This window comes from Vulpes lagopus, chromosome 4 (genome assembly GCF_018345385.1).
Source record: "Vulpes lagopus strain Blue_001 chromosome 4, ASM1834538v1, whole genome shotgun sequence".
Taxonomy (NCBI): Eukaryota; Metazoa; Chordata; class Mammalia; order Carnivora; family Canidae; genus Vulpes; species Vulpes lagopus.
The window spans coordinates 85,879,488-85,898,371 of record NC_054827.1 but is presented as its reverse complement, the minus strand read 5'-3'; the positions used below and the strand labels follow the sequence as shown (position 1 = coordinate 85,898,371).

Genomic DNA, 18,884 nt, shown 5'->3' with positions numbered 1-18,884 from the left:
TATAAAATGTTTTTCATAATTTAACATCTGTACTCAGATGAATTAATGTTTACCCAACAACCTAATGATGAAATTCCCCACATAGACCTACTTATTATCATTAATTATTCTTCTAGTAGAGGAAGAAGCCATTAAGAGGCAGCTTTTAGAAATCCTGTTCTGCCTTGTACCAGAAGGTACAAAACCAGGACTGTGAATTTACACTTAAAAGTCTTTAGCAAAGGAAGTCCTGCAATTACTATTTTACTGATTTAATTAGGTCAAGTGTTATTTTATTAACAAATCGGACCACTGACTCCAAATAAATAAGCATAGATGCCACAAATAAATGTTGTAAATGAGCCAATAAGTCCAGGAGAAAGGTGTGAGAGAGCAATGCCACTTACTTAGCGGTCTCCTCAAATCGTATGTCATCCACTGAGGCTGTAACACAGGAAACCCCAGCATGTTTTTCGGCTTCAAAAACAGGGAAAAAGTACTTCATTAATAGTTATGTTTAAATATTTCAGCATAAGGGAAAATAAATAAAAATTAAAGGACTTATTCTAGTAAATTGTCCTCTGGTTCAGTAAAGTACCACTATGCCCGCACTTTTGGATGATCTGGACCAATAAAAGTTCTTTCACTCTGTAAGTTGTGCTTCTACTGCATGGAAATTACTGTACTTTCATCTAAGTTTTAACTTAAACTGTCTTTGATTTGAAATTCAATACCAATATCTAGTATACCTAGCTATTTAAATAGCAATTTTAGTAAGTTGGTGTCAACTTTATTTTGTCACATACTATCCTTCTTTTATTTTAAAAACAATGCATCAAAGTTGTATCCATTATCCCACATAACCAGAAGCTGCATATATTTAGACTACTTAACAAGTATAAGCGCTGAACACTACAGAGACCCTGAGATCACACCCACGTCAGAGAGCAATTTCTCTGGATATCAGAGAGAAACCTAGCACATACTAGGTATTTAGACAATATTTATTGTTCATTACTACCAAATTCATGTACATTAATTATGTTGGAGAGAAGAGTAATAGGGTAGAAGGAGACTAAGAAAGAACTCTAGCTATTTCCATATTCCATGCCTGCATTTAATTTGTTGAAATTTTTAAAATCTGATTGTTGATTTGTTTTATATAAAAATATAGAATTTATTCTTTAGGAAAAATGTTGACATGTGCTTCTGCCAGAACCCAATTTTGACAGTCAGCTAAAACCCAAAAAGATTGCCCTCGCTTTTTAGGAATTTTTAACCCCATTTTAATTTTGGAGACATCGCTCCTGCTGCTACATTATGAAGGAAATAGTGGATTACACTGAAGTTGTCTTTGTGTAACTTGCTTTAACTACAATAATAATTGATAGTACTGGGTTAAAAGAGGTGAGAAAATACCTCACACAGCAGGTATTTAGGACACTCCTCCCTATAATCTAATTTGTAGAAAATTGGACATTCTGGTTTTACCCGCTGGAAATAACTAATTGTTCTTCCAAACATGCACATAATATAAACTGAGTTACCAGAAAACTAACCATAGCAGCACTTTGTGTGTGAGTGATGAGATGACTGGCTTCCCAGATATGAAGTTCAGTGAGAGGAAGGGAATGTAAAAGTATCAGACTCTAGAAATACTCAAGTTGGGCTCAACTGAATTCAGTGTATCAAACATTTGTTAAATTTCTACTGATTTCCAAACTCTGAGCTGAGTCAGTCCTCTCTCTTACTAAGTCTACTCAGTGGCGATCAGAGAGCCAGCCATAGTCAGTGTCCTTTTAGAGCTTAAGATTTCTAGACAAGTGCTAGATTCCTGCAAATATATGCTATAAAACATTGAGTAAGGAGTACCTAAAGACATTCATTCCATTTACCTGACATGAGGGAGGAGGATGTTGAGTTTATTAAACTATTCTTGTTAATAAAGTGTTACCAGGTATACCAACATAAGTGATCAATTTTGAATGATTTAAATGACAAGTGCAATAATCAAAAGACTAAATTTTTATTATTTATATCAAGTATCTATTTTATATATAATTATATACATAGCACTATACTATATTACATTAGGGATCATGAACATTATCACAGTAATAGTTATCATTTATTAAGCACTTATTACTGACCAGGCACTGATCTAAGTATTTATGCATGTCAATTACATGAGGTTAGTACTATCATTGGTTTCATTTTGCAAAAGAGGAAATTTAGGCTTAGAAAGATTCAATTCATTGTTTTAAATAGTGATTTTGACTTCAGAAGCTAAATATGGGCTTCAGAGGCTTCAACAGTCATGGTTTATAACTATACACTTTTAAGAGTCATTAAAAAGAAAAATATGGGGAACCTACATAGGACCACAATTTTTACACGTGATTCTATGTGACTGTCCTGTTTTGTTTATGTCAGCTATGAATTCAACAGGACCAATTTGCTCTGATTTTTTTTTTTAATTTTTTTTTATTTATTATTTATTATAGTCACAGAGAGAGAGAGAGAGAGAGGCAGAGACACAGGCAGAGGGAGAAGCAGGCTCCATGCACCGGGAGCCCGACGTGGGATTCGATCCGGGGTCTCCGGGATCGCGCCCTGGGCCAAAGGCAGGCGCCAAACCGCTGCGCCACCCAGGGATCCCTTGCTCTGATTCTTGATTTTGATTGTCCTTCATACAGTATGCCAAGAATAGTGGAGAAACTCTAAAGCTATTACTGCCTTGCTGGAGAAACTGGGAGCAGGAGCAGACTAGGTAAAATGTTGTAATCCAGGTATGAGATGATGACTGGTTAAAATGATGGTCTCTTCATTCATTTATTTCTTTAATGTTGACTGAATACCTGTGCTACGCTATCCTCTATGTAAGGTGCTGGAAATATAAAATAACTATGATCTCTGCCCTCACAGAGTCTAGTGGAGAAGCCAGAGATTAACAAAATGAATAAGTAATAACAAAATGAATTAAATGTTCTGAAGAAAACAGGAACCTTTTAGAAGTCGTAACTAAGAAACCAGACCTAGGTGGGATGTCAGGGAAGACTTCCATGTGGAGGGGATGCTTCTGCAGAGATCTGAAGGATGATTAAGACTAAAATAGATGTGTTGGGGAGGAGGAACAGAGAAACAGAGAGCACGTGTGGCAGAAAGGACAACAGACTAGAAAGATCCTGATCAAACTCTTTGAGGATAAAATGTAGCAAGTGGCACCTGGGTGGCTCAGTGAGATTGAGCCCTGTGTCGGGCTTTGTGCTCAGCATGGAGTCTACTTAAATACTTTTCCTCTCCCTCTTCCCCTACTCCTACTCACACATGCATGCTCTTTCAAATAAATAAAATCTTTGGAAAAAAAATAGAGAAAGCAAGAAGCAGAGCTGGTAAGGCTGAAGGGTTAGCTGAGAATGGACTAAGCACAGGGCCTTAAAATGCTTAGTTGACAGATTTATAATTATTATTAAAGATATTGTTCCACTGTCTTCTGGACACCAGTGTTTCTGACGAGGTCAGAAATAATTCTAATCATTGTTCTCCTATTATACCCATAGTGTTTTTCTCTGTCTGCTTTCAAGATTTTTTTCATCATAGTTTGCCTGTGATATACTCAGATGTGGGGTTTTTGGTTCTTGCTTGGTATCTTATGATCCTCTTTGATCTGTAAATATATGTCTTTCATCACATGAGAGAAAATTTCACTTACAATTTCTTTAAATAATTGTTTTATGCTTCATATTTTTTCTCATCTCTTTTGGGCCTCCAATTATAAGTGTATCATACCTTTTGATGTATTTTTCATAAATCTCTGTTTGTTCATTTTTGAAATTCATGTTTTCCCTTTTCTTCAGATTGGATCATTTCTATTGTCCACCTTTATGTTTACTCACTCTTAGTCACCTCCAGTCTGGTGTTAAGCCTATCCAGTGCACTTTTTTATTTCAGATACTACAATTTTCAGTTTAGGAATTTCCATTTAGTTTCTTGTTTTAGTTTCTATTTCTCTGATGGGACTTATTATCTTTTCTTTTTTTTTTTTTAAGATTTTATTTATTCATGATAGACACACAGAGAGAGAGGCAGAGACACAGGCAGAGGGAGAAGCAGGCTCCATGCAGGAAGCCCGACGTGGGACTCCATCCCGGGTCTCCAGGATCACGCCCTGGGCGGAAGACAGGCGCTTAAACCGCTGAGCCACCCAGGCTGCCCCACTTATTATCTTTTCATTCTTTATGATCATAGTTTTTATTACATTCTCAAGCATAGTTATAGTAGCTGCTGCAGAATCCCAGAAGCTTTATTCTAGCACTTGGGTCATCTAGGGATTGATCTCCATTATCTTTTCAGTTAATAATGCATTGTATTTTCCTGTTTCTTTGTATATCAACTAATTTTGAACTGTATTGTAGCCATTGTGAGTGATACATTGTAGACATTGTGTATTCTTACATGTTCCTGTGAAAAGTACTATTTTGTTTCTTTTTTTTTTTTCAGGTAAGTAACTCAAACTATAAAACTCTTGTCTCCCTAGGGGCTGGGACAGCCCTTTTCAGTTCTTTTGGCATTATCTAGGAAGGCTGGAGTTTCTCTTGTACATACATGATTCAAGTTTCACCAGAGACTTAAGCAGAAAACATAGATTTTAGGGCTCTGCCTCTCTGGTTCACTCCTCTTTCTTGAATTTTCTTTCCTCACATTTCAGTAGCTGTATTTTCCCCAAATCCTCTGGCTCTTCAGATCAACAAGTGTGTAGGTTTTCTATCAGAAATTTAGCTAGAAACAGACTGGGGTCTTTCTTCAGGTTTAAAATCATGAAAAAATAAACAAAATGAAACAGAGAAAGTTAACTAGTACCACCCTCTTCAGTCTTGACTTCCAAATGTTCTAAATTCACTTTTGTTCACTTGTCAGCTGTCAGAGTAGCTTTTATTTAACTTTTTTCCCCCAGAGTTCATAATTGTTATCTCTATGACATTTTTTTTTTCTGATAGGACATACTTACCTTGCTCGGTACTTATAGCTCTTGATAAGGAAGACATTGGGAGAAGATAAACAACATACAACATGATCAGATTACCACCTTTGGAAAAATGCTGTAGATACAGTGTAGAGAGGAGACCAGAATGAATGGAGAAGATCAGCTTAGAAACCACTGCTGAAGTTCACATGAAGGATGATGGTAGCTTGGCCTAGGTGGTGGTAATGTAGGTATAGCACAGTGGCTGGGTTTGAGTGATGCCTTTTTTTTTTTTTTAAAGATTTTATTCATTTATTCATGAGAGAAGAGGTGAGGGGAGGCGAAGGGAGAGGGAGAAGCAGGAAAGAAGTTTCCTTGAGGAGCAGGAAACTCTACGTGGGACTCTCAACTAGTTAAGCCACCCAGGCGCCCTGACTGATTCCTTTAAGGTAACATTGACAGGACTTGGTTCAATATGTAGAGCGGGAAGCAAGGTAGAGAGAGGGATCAAGAATGGATGACTCCGAGATTTCTGACCTGCACAACCGGATGGCTTGCATGCCATTCCTGAAAGAGTGAATCCTGGGAAAGATTCAGAAATGAAATAGAGGAAAATGTGAGTTTGTGATATTTCAAAATAAGAAATGGATATGGAGGGTGGAGAATGCCTCAGATACAGCTTCAATCCTCTAGGCTTAATGAGCTAGAAAAACGGGGCTACTGCCAGGAATGAGATTTAATGCCAAAACGATAGTGAACATATTTGATCTTTTTTTTTAAATATTGAGAAGATATTCTGGAATCTAGCAGTGGCTGGGGTGTGTGTGGGGGTGTCACAGCAGTACCTTGGGGGCTATGACTGTGATCATTATTTATCATAGTAATATGGCTGTAAAGAAGTGCTGGTCAATAAGGAACTGTTGGCTGGGAAAATGCCAGGAAAAGCAGTTTTTATATTATTCTTACTATATAAAGTAAAGCACCATGGTGCAGTATTTCTCTGCATGGATTCAGTTACACCTCGGCTAAACAAAATCCATTGCTTATATGGTGCTTCTCACCATGGAGTTTTTTGTTTTTTTTTTTCACCATGGAGTTTTTAACACAGGTATTTCCATGAGTCCAAATCGACTGTATCTTAAAGGTTTCTTTAATGTTATATTGTTATATAACTATTGTTCCAAAGTAATTGGTTATCAATTGAATCTGTCTATGGTTTGAGTTTCCAAAGAAATTTTCATGACAATTACAGGAGGGCAACTGTTTATCCATTACAGTGCAGAGGCACTAAGTGAGGTAATAAAAGTCACTTCAATACTCACATAATATATTCAATTGCCTTGGCAATAGGCATCATTATTATTAGCAACCTCAATGACTTTTACACACGCTTCTCTTAAATATGAATTAATTTTATATTCACGCTTCCATTATTTGTTATTATAATCGACCTCAAATACTGATAACTGTTAAGACAGAAACCAAACAGACCTATCAACAAACAGATTGGCATAAACATAGGACTAAATTTTGTGGGCAGTTAACATACAGGAGATTAGAAACCCTATTGATGCTTAGTGAGAAAAGCAGGGCTTGGTAATTATCTGAGCTTTACTTTGGCCTTCTGTAAAGAGTCCTAAGACACACAATCTTAAGCTCCTTCCAGCTCTAGTATTTTATCCTACCATATTTTCATTCAAAATGTACACTTGCTGAGTCTGTTAAGTGCCTTATGCAAAGCCTGACTTCATTTTACAAAAGGGATTCCAAGTTCTGGACCCATCCATCAGGGACCTACCCATCCATAAAAGTGGGAGGTTTTTATTTAGAGCTTACTGAGCACTGGAGAACTAGCTTTAGTTTACATGCTAATTAGCCAGGCAAGAAATAGAGAGGTAAACGGATCAATATACAAAATAATCACAGATTGTGCTAAGTGATATGAAGGAAATAAAAAAGGGCATTGTGATAAAATTGCTGAAAGGGTACAAATGTAAACAGGTGGATAGGAAAGACTTCTCTGAGGAAAGGATCTTCTGGCTGAGATAGAAAGGGCAAAAGGGGCCAAGAGAAGAGCATAATGGTAAAATGAGAAGCAGGTGCAAAGGTCTGAGAAGAGGCTTAAATAAGCGCACGGTAGCAACAACCTGAAGGTAGAAGTGAGCAAAGGACAGGCAGGGTTAGGCAGGGAGAGATAGGTGGGGGGCCATGGAATCAGGCTCACAGAAATCCCAACGGTGCTGAGATGTAAAAACCAGAGATAAAAAAAATTGACTAGAGCCCCTGGTGTCTGGGGAATATTTTTCTTTGGCGGCTACAAAGTCATCACAGAAACTCCCCAGACCAAAATGAAATAAGTCATTAAGGGTGTTATGGACAGTCCTTGCTCAAACCAAGACGGCTTAAGAATCTCAAGGCCACAAACTCTCCTGTTAAGTTTTCAATAAAAGACCAGCCTTCAAACCTTCAGCGGCAGCCTGTCGGGACACCCCTCACCCCTGAGCCCTTTCTCTGTACCCTCACCTAATACATGTCCATCGCTTTGCTTGCTCCCCTTTGTCCCTGACCTTCATCCTGGGACTCAGGGGGACAAGAACCAAGCTCTCCTGCATCGGAAGCAGGTGTGAGAGGGGAGTAATCTCTTATCAAACCAGACCTTACAGAGATTTGCAGAGATGTAGACGAATACCAGGCTTCTAAGTAGGTCTTTATTACTGTTGAAAATATACTTGTTTTCCCATAAAACTACATCATGGGCTTATTCCTGTTCTCCTAAAATGAATTGATTTTTAAAGATTTCGAACATGGGGAATAGCAACAAAAATAACGCACATCAACAAAAGCTGTCGGGGTCCTCACTTAATGGGGTAAAGTAGAACTAAGACTAAAATGTTTGAGAATCACTGGCCTAGGTCCGTCCCCAGGGTCCCCCGCCGATGGGGCTCAGCACTACACATCCCCTCGCCCTCCTCCGTGACCCCGGGTCCTGCAGTGGCGCGGCCTGGGCTCCAGGCGTCGGCTTCCCCCCCGGGGAGGGTGGGCCCACACCCCGCGCCTCGGGCCCCTCGCCCGCCCCCTCCATCCCCGCACCCCGCGCCTCGGGCCCCTCCGCCGCCCCCTCCATCCCCGCACCCCGCGCCTCGGGCCCCTCCGCCGCCCCCTCCATCCCCGCACCCCGCGCCTCGGGCCCCTTGCCCGTCCCCTCCCCCCGCCCCCTCCATCCCCGCACCCTGCGCCTCGGGCCCCCCGCCCGTCCCCTCCCCCCGCCCCCTCCATCCCCGCACCCCGCGCCTCGGGCCCCTCCGCCGCCCCCTCCATCCCCGCACCCTGCGCCTCGGGACCCCCGCCCGCGCCCTCGCAGCCCCTACCCGCCAGGCAGGCGGCGGCGTCGACCCACTTGAGCAGCTGCCCGGCGCTCAGCTCGCCGCGGGGGTTGGCGTGCGCGGGGCTGATGGCGCGGCTCATGCGCACCTCCCCGGGCGCCGCGCGCTCCATGGCCGGCCTCAGCCGGGGCCGCGGGTCCGGGGCGTCAGCGGGTGGCGCCGCGCTGAGCCCGCCCCGCTCCAGCCTCCACCCACCCCCGCCCCGAATCCCGCTCCCCGCAGGGCCGCCAGGTGCGCTGCCCGGGGCACTCGGGGGCCGCCAGGTGCACTGCGGGGGCCACTCGGGGGGCCGGGCCGTCAGGGGCGCTGTGGGGGCACTGGGGGGCCGCCAGGTGCACTGCGGGGGCACGGGGGGCGGGGCCGCCAGGTGGGCTGCGGGGGCACTCGAGGGGCTGCCAGGGGCGCTGCGGGGGCAATGGGGGACCGGACCGTTAGGGGCGCTGCGGGGGCACTCGGGGGGCCGCCAGGTGCACTGCGGGGGCCACTCGGGGGGCTGGGCCGTCAGGGGCGCTGTGGGGGCACTCGGGGGCCGCCAGGTGCACTGCGGGGGCACGGGGGGCGGGGCCGCCAGGTGGGCTGCGGGGGCACTCGGGGGGCCGCCAGGGGCGCTGCGGGGGCACGGGGGGGCGGGGCCGCCAGGTGGGCTGCGGGGGCACTCGGGGGGCCGCCAGGTGCACTGCGGGGGCACGGGGGGCGGGGCCGCCAGGTGCGCTGCGGGGCCCCTGGGGGTGCCGGCAGTACCGCGGGGAGGGTCGCGGGGAACCCCAACCCAGCTCAGCAGAAGGCGGCTCCGGACCCCGAGGCTGGCGAGGCTGCGAACGGCCATGTTCCTACCTGGGCAGGAGGCAGCGGCCTTGGAGGATTCTGGAAGGGCCTCCCGGGGTCGTGGGGGACGCGGGGAGGTCCCCACTGCCTGAAGACGCCGGGCGGCCGCGGGGTCACGGGCTGAGTGGTCAGCTGCGGCCCAGGGGACTCTGGCCTGAGGGGACCGGCCGCCCCCCCCCCCCCCCCCCGCTGTGGGCCGTGGAGTGGGCGCTCCTAGTTCCAAGTATACCTTGGGTTCTTGGGATGTTATCTTAGTCCCCCCCAAAACCTTTGTTATTGATCGTTTCCTTAGGAAGCGGCTCCCACTGCCAGACCCGCAAACGCGAAGCGCGGTGTTGCAGGCCCCTCGGAGGGGCTCAGCGGAGAAGGGCCATCTTTCGGTCTTAATGGAGAGAATTTCAGGCTAGAAACTGTCATCTCACTATGAATGATCCAGCAAATCCCGAGGCACGCATCTTCACGGGAGACGAAATCTAGAACATTCGATGAGAATTTCCAGTCTCGCCTGTTAACAGGTCACGGCTGACTCCTAGAGCTGACATCAGTGACTTCACCAAGCCGCTCTCACTGAGGACATGGTGACACCAGAAAACCTCCAGCATGTAATACGTTCCTAGTTACTGTGTTGTTAGGGCCGCTGCACCTGGGAGAGCATTTGCAGGTGAAGGAACCAGGCCTGGAGAGATGAAACATGTCAGGCATGCCCCTGACATAATAGGAACAGCTAGGGAAGGAGGAGGATCTGGTTTGACCTCAGGGCCCCTGATTGTCCACCGTAGCCTACCACCAACCCTAACAGACTCCAACAGTGTGGTGATGCTTTCTCGTACCTATGCAGCCTGCCAAGCCCCAGCCTAGAAATACTAGAGTGGAGATCCTGGTGATTTTGCTTCTCTTTTAAAATATTTTAATAAAGAGAAGAACTGTGGCAACATGGCCTTAATAACTTTTAGGAGCCTCTATGGGCAGGTTTCCATCCTATACAAGCATAAATAAAAATTGGATGCATTGTTAGGCAAGCACTGGTTTGGCTTTTATAAAGAGGATAAAAATGACTTTTTAAAACAAAGGAAAACTCATGCCTCCAAGATGGTCCTCATTTGCAGTTATTATAATGCATATGAAATATACTTATTTCAATCACAATGTTATTACTCATATCACCCCTCTTTGGAAAATGCCTCTACAGGTCCCAATACCATTTTGGGAGATTTGTTCAGAATATCAAACATCAGAACAATCAGATATTGTTCAGCATATATTCATCCCATCCACTGATAACTTCATGGGAGGCACTTGTTAATGTTGGGCTAGGCCACATGACTTGCTTTGGAATGGAACATGGGGAGGTAAGGGTGCAGTTCCAAGCCTATCCTTTGAAGCACCGCATGTTCCTACTCTCCTGACCTCTACCATGGAAAGATTATATGCCTGAATAGCTTTCCCATCAGCATCTGGGTGCTCTACTGCACACACCTATCGCAGAGCCCCTGAGCCAACCTAGAGACCTGCAGCCTGAAGCTAAGCCGCCCAGCAGGCATGCAGACTCATGCGTGAGACACAACGACTTATGGTTGCATGACCTGTGATTTGGGGAATGTATGTTACACAGCAATAAGTGATGGTTACATGTATGAATTTCATTTATTAGTATCTTAGAAAATTAATTAAGTTACCAGAAATAGGGTATGCATAATGTTGGTTTTCTTATTTTGGATAAAAAAATAGTGACAAAGTGGTAATATCATGTATATACTCATTAACTTGGTTCCTTGTAAACTGGAGGAATTTCAAAATATTTTAAGCATAGGTGTGAGAAGGTAGCTTTTCTTCTGGAAAGAGGACAGCTTGTAGTTGCATATGTATGTGTTGGGATGTTTGATCCAAAAGCAGACAAGTTCACAAACTCACCATTATGTTTTCTTATGTGTATTATCTCCTATTTAGATGTCTTTTGATTATGGTTTCATATCTTTTGTTGGTTTCCCACTGATTTTCGTTTTCAGCCTCTGCCTGAAACTACTGTTCTTATGTTTTTTGTGAATGGTCTCTTTTTCTCCCACACAATGAAAATGTCATCTGCATGTGTGAACATTTGCTGTATCCTTTATCTGTCAAGGATTTTTGCTATTATGTTTAAAGAAAAGGCTTCCATTTTCCATTTCTGTTGAGAGACATCTTTTGAAGATGAGCAGAATGTGAAGCCAGCTTGATTTTTAAAGGTCATGCACAAGAGCAGGAAAGCAGATCGGGAGGCGTGTGGAAAGTATGGTAATCACTAGAATAATGAGAACTTCTTTAGGATGTTGGAGTGGGAAGGGAACCAGATAGTCTAACCCCCTCATTCTGGAGATAAGGAAATGAAATGTTTGCCCTGGGTCACATTGCAAGGTAGTGGTTAGGCTTTTAGAAAACTGAGAACAAGGGGTCCAAAACATAACAAGAGAGGTGGAAAAAAAAGTACCTTCCCCAAAGCCTACCCTTCAACAAGAATTTGAAAGCAAACATTATATTTGGGAGCAAAGTGTAGAATGCACGGGTCGAGGAATCCAAGTGTGGCCCCCAGACCAGCAGCACAGGCATCTGGGAGCTTGGCAGAAAAGCGGAATCTCAGGCCCCATCCCAGACCTGCGAAATAGGAATCTCCATTTTTTTAAGCTTCTCAGGTGAGTCATAAGCACATGAAAGTTTGTGAAGAACAACCTAAGTTACCCCTCCAAGGGTCTTTTCTCCAGCTTCCCCCCACACCCCTGTCCACGTCCCCATCCTTCACTGACTAGGGGCTGCCCTGGAGAGCACCAGCTCCCTAGCATCCCTGCTGACTACAGGGCAAGTGCTCTCCGGGTGACACTGTCAGCTTGGGCTGGGCACCGGCACGGTGAGGGCTGCGGGCATTTGGGCAAGGCACACAAAGCCATGACACTTCTGTGCTGTCTCAGAGGCTGCCAGGAGTCTTTCCATTTTAGGAATTGCCAACCTTTTCCAGGGTTTCTTTCTCTTCTTTGCTCCTGGACCCTACTGGTGGGATCAGTCTCACCTGAGGCAATTGGATCATCCCATTTAGTACCTGGAACCTCAAGCCAACCTTTTTCCTGTTTGTCCCTGTGCTTCCAGTGGCCCCAGCTCTCAGACAGACCAGCATTAGCTGTACAACCCGGGGGTCACCTAATGCATGTGGAGTGCAGCACTTGATTTTGTTTGAACAAAAGCCATGTATATAGAATCCAGGTTTTTTACTTCCCCAGGTTTCCTGGTTCCACCTTCATCCCAGGCACTACTCAATGGAGACCCTACAACACTACTGCTTGTCAGTATGCTGTGCTATAGAGATTGTTTTCAAATACTGAACCAGGCTTGCATCTAGAATAAATCCCATGTGTTATATATTTATATGTAAAATAATATATAAATGATACATATATTTATATATAATTCTTTTTTATTATTACTGAATTCTATTTGCTAGTATTTTGTTAAGGATTTTTCCAACTTTATTTTTTGAGAGATATTGGCCTGTAGTTCCCTTTTTTTTTTAAAGAATTCATTCATTCATTCATTCATTCATTCATTCATTCATTCATGAGAGACAGAGAGGCAGAGGCACAGGCAGAGGAAGAAGCAGGCTCCCTGCAAGGAGCCCGATGTGGGGCCCAACCCCGGATCACACCCCAAGCCAAAGGCAGATGCTCAACCCATTAAGCCACTCAGGCCTGCCTTCCTTCCTTCCATCCTTCCTTACTTTTCTTTCTTTCTTCTGACTTTCCTTCTTTGTCTGGTTTTGATGTCAGTTTCATCAAGTGAATCAGGAAGTATTCCCTCTATATTGTGGAAGAGGTTGTATAGATTTATTTTTTTATTTTTTAAAAGATTTTTAAAATTTATTCAGAGAGAGAGAGAGAGAGAGAGAGAGATTGAGAAGAGGCAGAGACACAGGCAGAGGGAGAAGCAGGCTCCATGCAGGAAGCCTGACTTGGGACTCTATCCCGGGACTCCAGGATCAGGCCCTGAGCTGAAGGCACTAAACTGCTGAGCCACCCGGGCTGCCCGAGGTTGTATAGATTTAAATGTTTTTCTAGAATTCTCCAGTGAAACCATCTGACTGCTGTAGATTTAAAAAAATTTTTTTTGGTAGGTTTCTAAATTATAAATTCAACTTTTAAAATAGTTTTAGAGCTACTCAATTTAGGTATTTCATATGGAGTGAGTTCTGGTAGTTTCTGGATTTCCAGGAATTGGTCTTGTTTGTCCCAGAGGTGATTTATCAAAGGTAGAGACTGAGCTAACATCTGACCAGGTCAGATGAGAGGTCTCTCTCACCGAGAGATCCAGGCCCAGAACTCCTTCTCCAGCTTCACCCTGATGAAGCTGCAACACTCATCTGCCCTGGGTGGGGCCAGCCTCGGGGCCAGGCACATCGGGCACCTCCTCCCCATGGACTACACTGCTAATGCCATTGCCTTCTACTCCCATACCTTCTCCTAGGGCCTGGCCCTGGCTCCACGTCTCCAAACCCATTGGACACTGGGTGCTGGAAAGGAGGAGGCTTTTTTTCCTTCTCCTTTTTTTTTAAAAATGGAAAACACATATGAAAGAAAATAAATGCACTTTATCTACTCTTCAAAAAAAAATAAAATAAAATAAAACTTCGCCAGAAAGTTGAGCTGTTTGAAGTCAATGCCGGAGTGTTTGTTCAGAGTCCCATCTCGGTGCCTGGATGCCCTGTGGCAGAGCTCTCTTCTTAGCCCCTGAACCTGACCTTCCTTTGCCTCTAGTTTCCCCTCTGATCTCTTCAGTTTCCCACCTTCAGCTTTCTCTTGGTTTCTAAGCTGGCTCTCAACCAATTCCCTCTCTATCAGTGATTCTCACAATTCTCTGGCCTTTCCCAGATGTACTGAATCAGAAACTGTGGAGTGGGGTAATAATCTGCGTTTGAACAAAAATTGCATGTGATTCTGTTGCACACTAAGGTTTAACCACTGGGATGGATGGAGCTGTCTTTCCAGTCTTTCCCAAGCATGTCTTCAATTTAACAGGGGCCCTTTGTAATCACTAACGGAATTAGTGATGCAAGAGAAAGAGCCACAGTCTCAGGTCCAGAGACATGTGTTTGTGTCTGAGTTGGACTCTGTTTTTGCTGGTGTTGACTTTGAATATGTCACTCAGCTGATTTGTGTCATTAGGTTTTCTTCTTTTTTATTAAAAGGGGGATGCTCTCCCTACTTCGTAAGATTGTAATTTGATAACAAATGTAATTATGATAAACACTATTAAATGAAGGTCCTTCACAACCATGAAAGTAATAATCCTGTTTTAGAGTTGAGAACACAAGGCCGATAATGTAATAAACACTCATAATATGCTTCACAGCCCTGTGAAGTGGGGGATTATTATAATGGCTATTTCATAGATGAGGAAACTGAAGCAACTTACCTAAGACCATACAAAAGAAGTTATAAAGCCAGGATTCAAATCCAGTGATCTGGTTGTTGTCTGAGCTAGGCTGAGAAGTTGACCAATGGGGTCTGGATTGCACATTTAGGAAATGAGAGAGATGGGAGTTTACCCAGCTCTTTCAACTCCAAAGGCCAAGCTCTTCTAGTCTAAGCTACTTCATTTGTTTGTTCATTTGTTCATTCATTCATTCATTCATTCATTCATTCATTCATTCATTCACGCATTCAGTGCATATTCATGAGTACCTACTGTGTCCCAGGGACTGTTCTAGGCATTGAATACATGAAATTCTGAGTCAAATAGAAGGAGTCCCTGCCTTTATAGAGTTTGCAGTTTAATAGATAACATAAGAAAGTGTGACAGAAACACACATCATCCTAATAAGAACAAAACAGAATGAAAATTACAGATTGAAACTGGCCAATGGCTGTGGGCAGCTCTTCAGATTCTATCCTACAGTTGACCATCTACTAGACTGAAGATCAATCCTGATTTATGTATGTGTTTTTTAAACAATCACAAACTTACAGAAAAGTTGGAAGTACCCATGTAAATAACTTATTTATCCTGAAACATTTGAGAGTAAGTTGCCAACCCGATGATCTATTACTACCAGATAGTTTAGTGTGAATTTCCTATAAACAGGACATTCTCCTCTTTAACCAGAATATACCACCAAAGTGAGAGAGTAAACATTAACACTTTATTACTGGTGATCCTCATTTTTATTTCACCAATTGTCCCAACAATGCTATATGTTACATTTGGTGATCATCTCTTTCGTCTCCTGTCTGAAAGGAGTCTTCAGTCTTTTTTTGACTTTCATGACCTTGCCACTTTTGAAGGTTACAGGCCAGTTGTTTTGTAGAATGATCCTCAGTTTGGATGTTGTCTGATGTCTCCTCATACCTAGATAGAGTTCATGCATCTTCAGTAGGAATGTCACAAAATGATGCGGCATTCTTGTGCACCTTATCAGGTAATGCACAGTTTCAATCTGCCTCATTTTTGATGATGTTCATTTTGGTCATTTTGATTAAGGTGCTGTCTGCAGGCGTTACTCTGGAAAATTACTCCTTTGTAATTTATAAACATTTTGTGTAGAGGTATTTTGAAACTATGTGAATATCTTATTCTTTGTTAAAATTTTTATTTATACATTAAATTATTTGTATCTCTGTGGACTCATGGTTTCCTATTCAATGGGCTATACTCTTTCATTATAATTATTTATTTTGATGCTCAAATTGTCCTCAACTGGGCCAGAAGAAACCCCCTCAAGCTGGCTTCTGTGTTGTTGTTAAGGTATCTCTTTTATTCTTTTGTAATTCTTCATTTTCCAGTGCAAACAGATGTTTCTTGTATTTTTTCCTTCCATAGCCCTGGAACTAGGCATTTCTTGAAGGAAGCCTGGTTCCTTTTAGTGGGGAAAAAAAGAGTGTGCAATAACTTCTCATAAAAAAGCTTAAAAATGTTCTTTCTGGCAGTTCCGCACCCTGTAAAGAGCCCTTATGCTTTCTGGTTAATAATATACTGCCTTAAGTTTTAGAATAATTTAATACAAGCATGTCTTTTCTCTTCATATAGATTATTTAATCAATTTAACACATTGTTTTATATGCCTAATATTGACCAGCCTGGACTAAGTATAAGCTAAAGCCCCTGTTAATCTTAGGGAGCTCTCAGTCTGGTAGGGAACACAGATGGACAAATCAGTAGTGTAATGTGATAAGAGCATATCAAAAGATATGATACACAGTGCCATGGGGACACAGAAAAGGGCATCTGTCCTTTGCATGGCCATGCCCAAAAAGTCTTCATTGCTTTGTCAATCAAGAAGCAAGACCTAAGCATACTAAGCAAGTGGGAATGCTTCTGGGGCTCTCAGAATTGACTAGACATGGAGAACCAGACTAGACAGTGGGCAGGACCAAAGGCTTTGCTTTGGATCTGGGAAGCAAGCAAAGTTGCTTATGAAGAAGATTCTGGTTTGGCTTGCCTCTGCTCCTTCCTTGTGGACCTGTCAAGATCTAAGATCCCAGGGCAGCCCCGGTGGCTCAGTGGTTTAGTGCTGCCTTCGGCCCAGGGTGTGATCCTGGAGACCCGGGATCAAGTCCCACATTGGGCTCCCTGCATGGCGCCTGCCTCTCCCTCTTGCCTGTGTCTCTGCCTCTCTCTCTCTCTCTCTCTCTCTCTCTGTCTCTCATGAATAAATAAATAAAATCTTAAAAAAAAAAAAGATCTAAGATCCCAAGAAAGAACATTTACCTGATGAAGCTTAAGTCACATGTCTGTTCACAACTTTGGGGCTCAGGTAGGGATGAGTACAGGGAGGGGTGAAGTCTGTTTCTCTCAGTTTCAGCAGAGGTGAAACTGGTGCTTGGAATTACTTTCTCATTAAGATTAAGCAGTTATTCTCCAGGGGGCACTTGAGTGGCTCAGTTGGTTAAGCATCCAACTCTTGATTTCAGCTCAGGTCATGATCTCAGGTTTCTAAGATTGAGCCCCACATCATATCAGACTCTATGCTCAGTGTGGAGTTTGCTTGAGATTCTCTCTCTCCGTCTCTCTCTGTTCCTCCCTCAACTCATGCATGTGTTCTCTTTCTTACAAATAAATACATCTTAAAAAAAAAAACCCAGTTATTCTTCAAAAGGAAATTAAGCTCTGATTAGGAATGGAGAGTGGGAGCTGGACAAATTGTTAAAATTACCAATGAGCCATACAAGGGCATTCAGGCATGTGGAAGATTATGGGGAAAGGCAAGTTCTTGGTAATGTTGTTGAACTGCTGGTTCAAGCTTCACCTGAAACCAACACTTTGGAGATTTCTAGTTACATGAACAAGTAAGTTTTCCCATGTTCCCTACTACTCTTACTCCCCCTCTTTTTGCTTTAAGACCATTTGAGTTTGGTTATCTGTTGCAACCAAAAGATATCCGATATACCACATGATGCTCTCATACAATTGCTGGCAGTTCTTTTTCTTTTACTTCCTATGAAAATATTCTTTCTATGTATTTTTTCAATCTCTAAGTGACATCAGAGCTGCTCATTTTTAGTTCATATCAGGTGAATGATCCAGCTTATAATATCATACTGTTATTTTAAGTCATTTTTCTCAGGTGATATACTTATATAATGATGTTAGATTGTACCCTTTGTAGTATTCTAATAAAACAAAGGAAACATTATATTGACAATAGTTTTTTCTTACATAAATTTTGAAAACAATTTTTCAGCCATGTAGCCAATTGTGCTAGAGATACAGAAACCTACAGTCATCAATATATCCTCAATTCAGGCAACTGGTCAATCACCACTGGGCCTCACCTCACAGGCCCTACATGGGTGCTGTTAGGTACACAAAGCAGTGTCAAACAGATCCAGGTCAGTTCCTGTCCCTATAGTAGACTAAGGAAATAACCTAAGAATGGGGACTTGACACTCCTCCCATTGAACGATGAGATCTGTGTCCATTCCCCTTAAATCTGAGCAGGCTTGTGACAGCTTCCTACAATAAGATGCATACTTTGTGACTATGTGGTATTATGTGACTTCCAATGCTTGGCCATAGAATGTCATGGGTTCCTGCCTGGTTCTCTTAGGACTCTTTCTGGAGGCAGCCAGATGCCCTGTAAAATCCAAGCACCTTGAGACTGCCATGCTGAAGAGGTATATGGTAGGTCTCTGGTCAACAGTCTTGGCTTAGCTCCCCGCTGATTGGCAGTTTAACTGCCAGTCATGAGTGGGCCCTCCTGGATAACCAATCTGATCAAGCCTTGAGAAAGACACAGCTCAGTTGACATGTCTTGCAAGTGCATGAGAGATCCCAAGCAAGAACGGCCCAGCCAGAGTTTCTATATTCCTGATACACATTTGTTTTCATAATAAAATGGCTGTTGTAAGCTGCTGAGTTTGGGGGTAATTTGTTACGCAGTAATAGTAACTAGACAGGGATCCAGAGTGGTGTGGGTACATTTTCTTCGTTTGTAGTCCTGTTTCTAAGAATTGTGGGTCTTAGAGCAAGAGGCCCACACACCATATGTCTAAATATTTAAGGCTATAAATCAAGTGAGCAAATCGTTAAATAAAATATGTGCTATCATCTCATCTTAAAAATATACATTCATGATGACAAAATAGAAAGTTGGCAAAATGCAAAATACAACCAAATTTAATTATTGTTATATATGTCTGTTCTGTTGATGGGCCGGTGATGTTTGGATGAGTAACTAGCTGTTCCATATTGTAGAAAGTTACATGGCCGCTATTTGCCAC

The 18,884-nt window shown here is 43.1% G+C and overlaps 1 protein-coding gene and 1 long non-coding RNA gene across 2 annotated transcripts in view; one reads left to right on the top strand and one right to left on the bottom strand.

Moving 5' to 3' along the window:
- The window catches only part of ACOT12 (acyl-CoA thioesterase 12), a 43,803-nt gene extending 35,335 nt beyond the window's left edge, over positions 1 to 8,468 (bottom strand). The window contains exons 1-2 of the mRNA XM_041753344.1: positions 8,311 to 8,468; positions 387 to 456 (exon numbers count right to left, since the gene is read on the bottom strand). Coding sequence (XP_041609278.1) covers positions 387 to 456; positions 8,311 to 8,437 — 197 coding nt within the window. The 5' untranslated portion in view covers positions 8,438 to 8,468. The remainder of the gene's footprint in view (positions 1 to 386; positions 457 to 8,310) is intronic.
- A 69-nt stretch (positions 8,469 to 8,537) lies between these two features.
- Positions 8,538 to 10,078, top strand: LOC121489901. The gene is made up of 2 exons (XR_005987454.1): positions 8,538 to 8,588; positions 9,443 to 10,078. It is a non-coding gene; the product is annotated as an uncharacterized LOC121489901 (long non-coding RNA).
- The last annotated feature ends 8,806 nt before the right edge of the window (positions 10,079 to 18,884 follow it).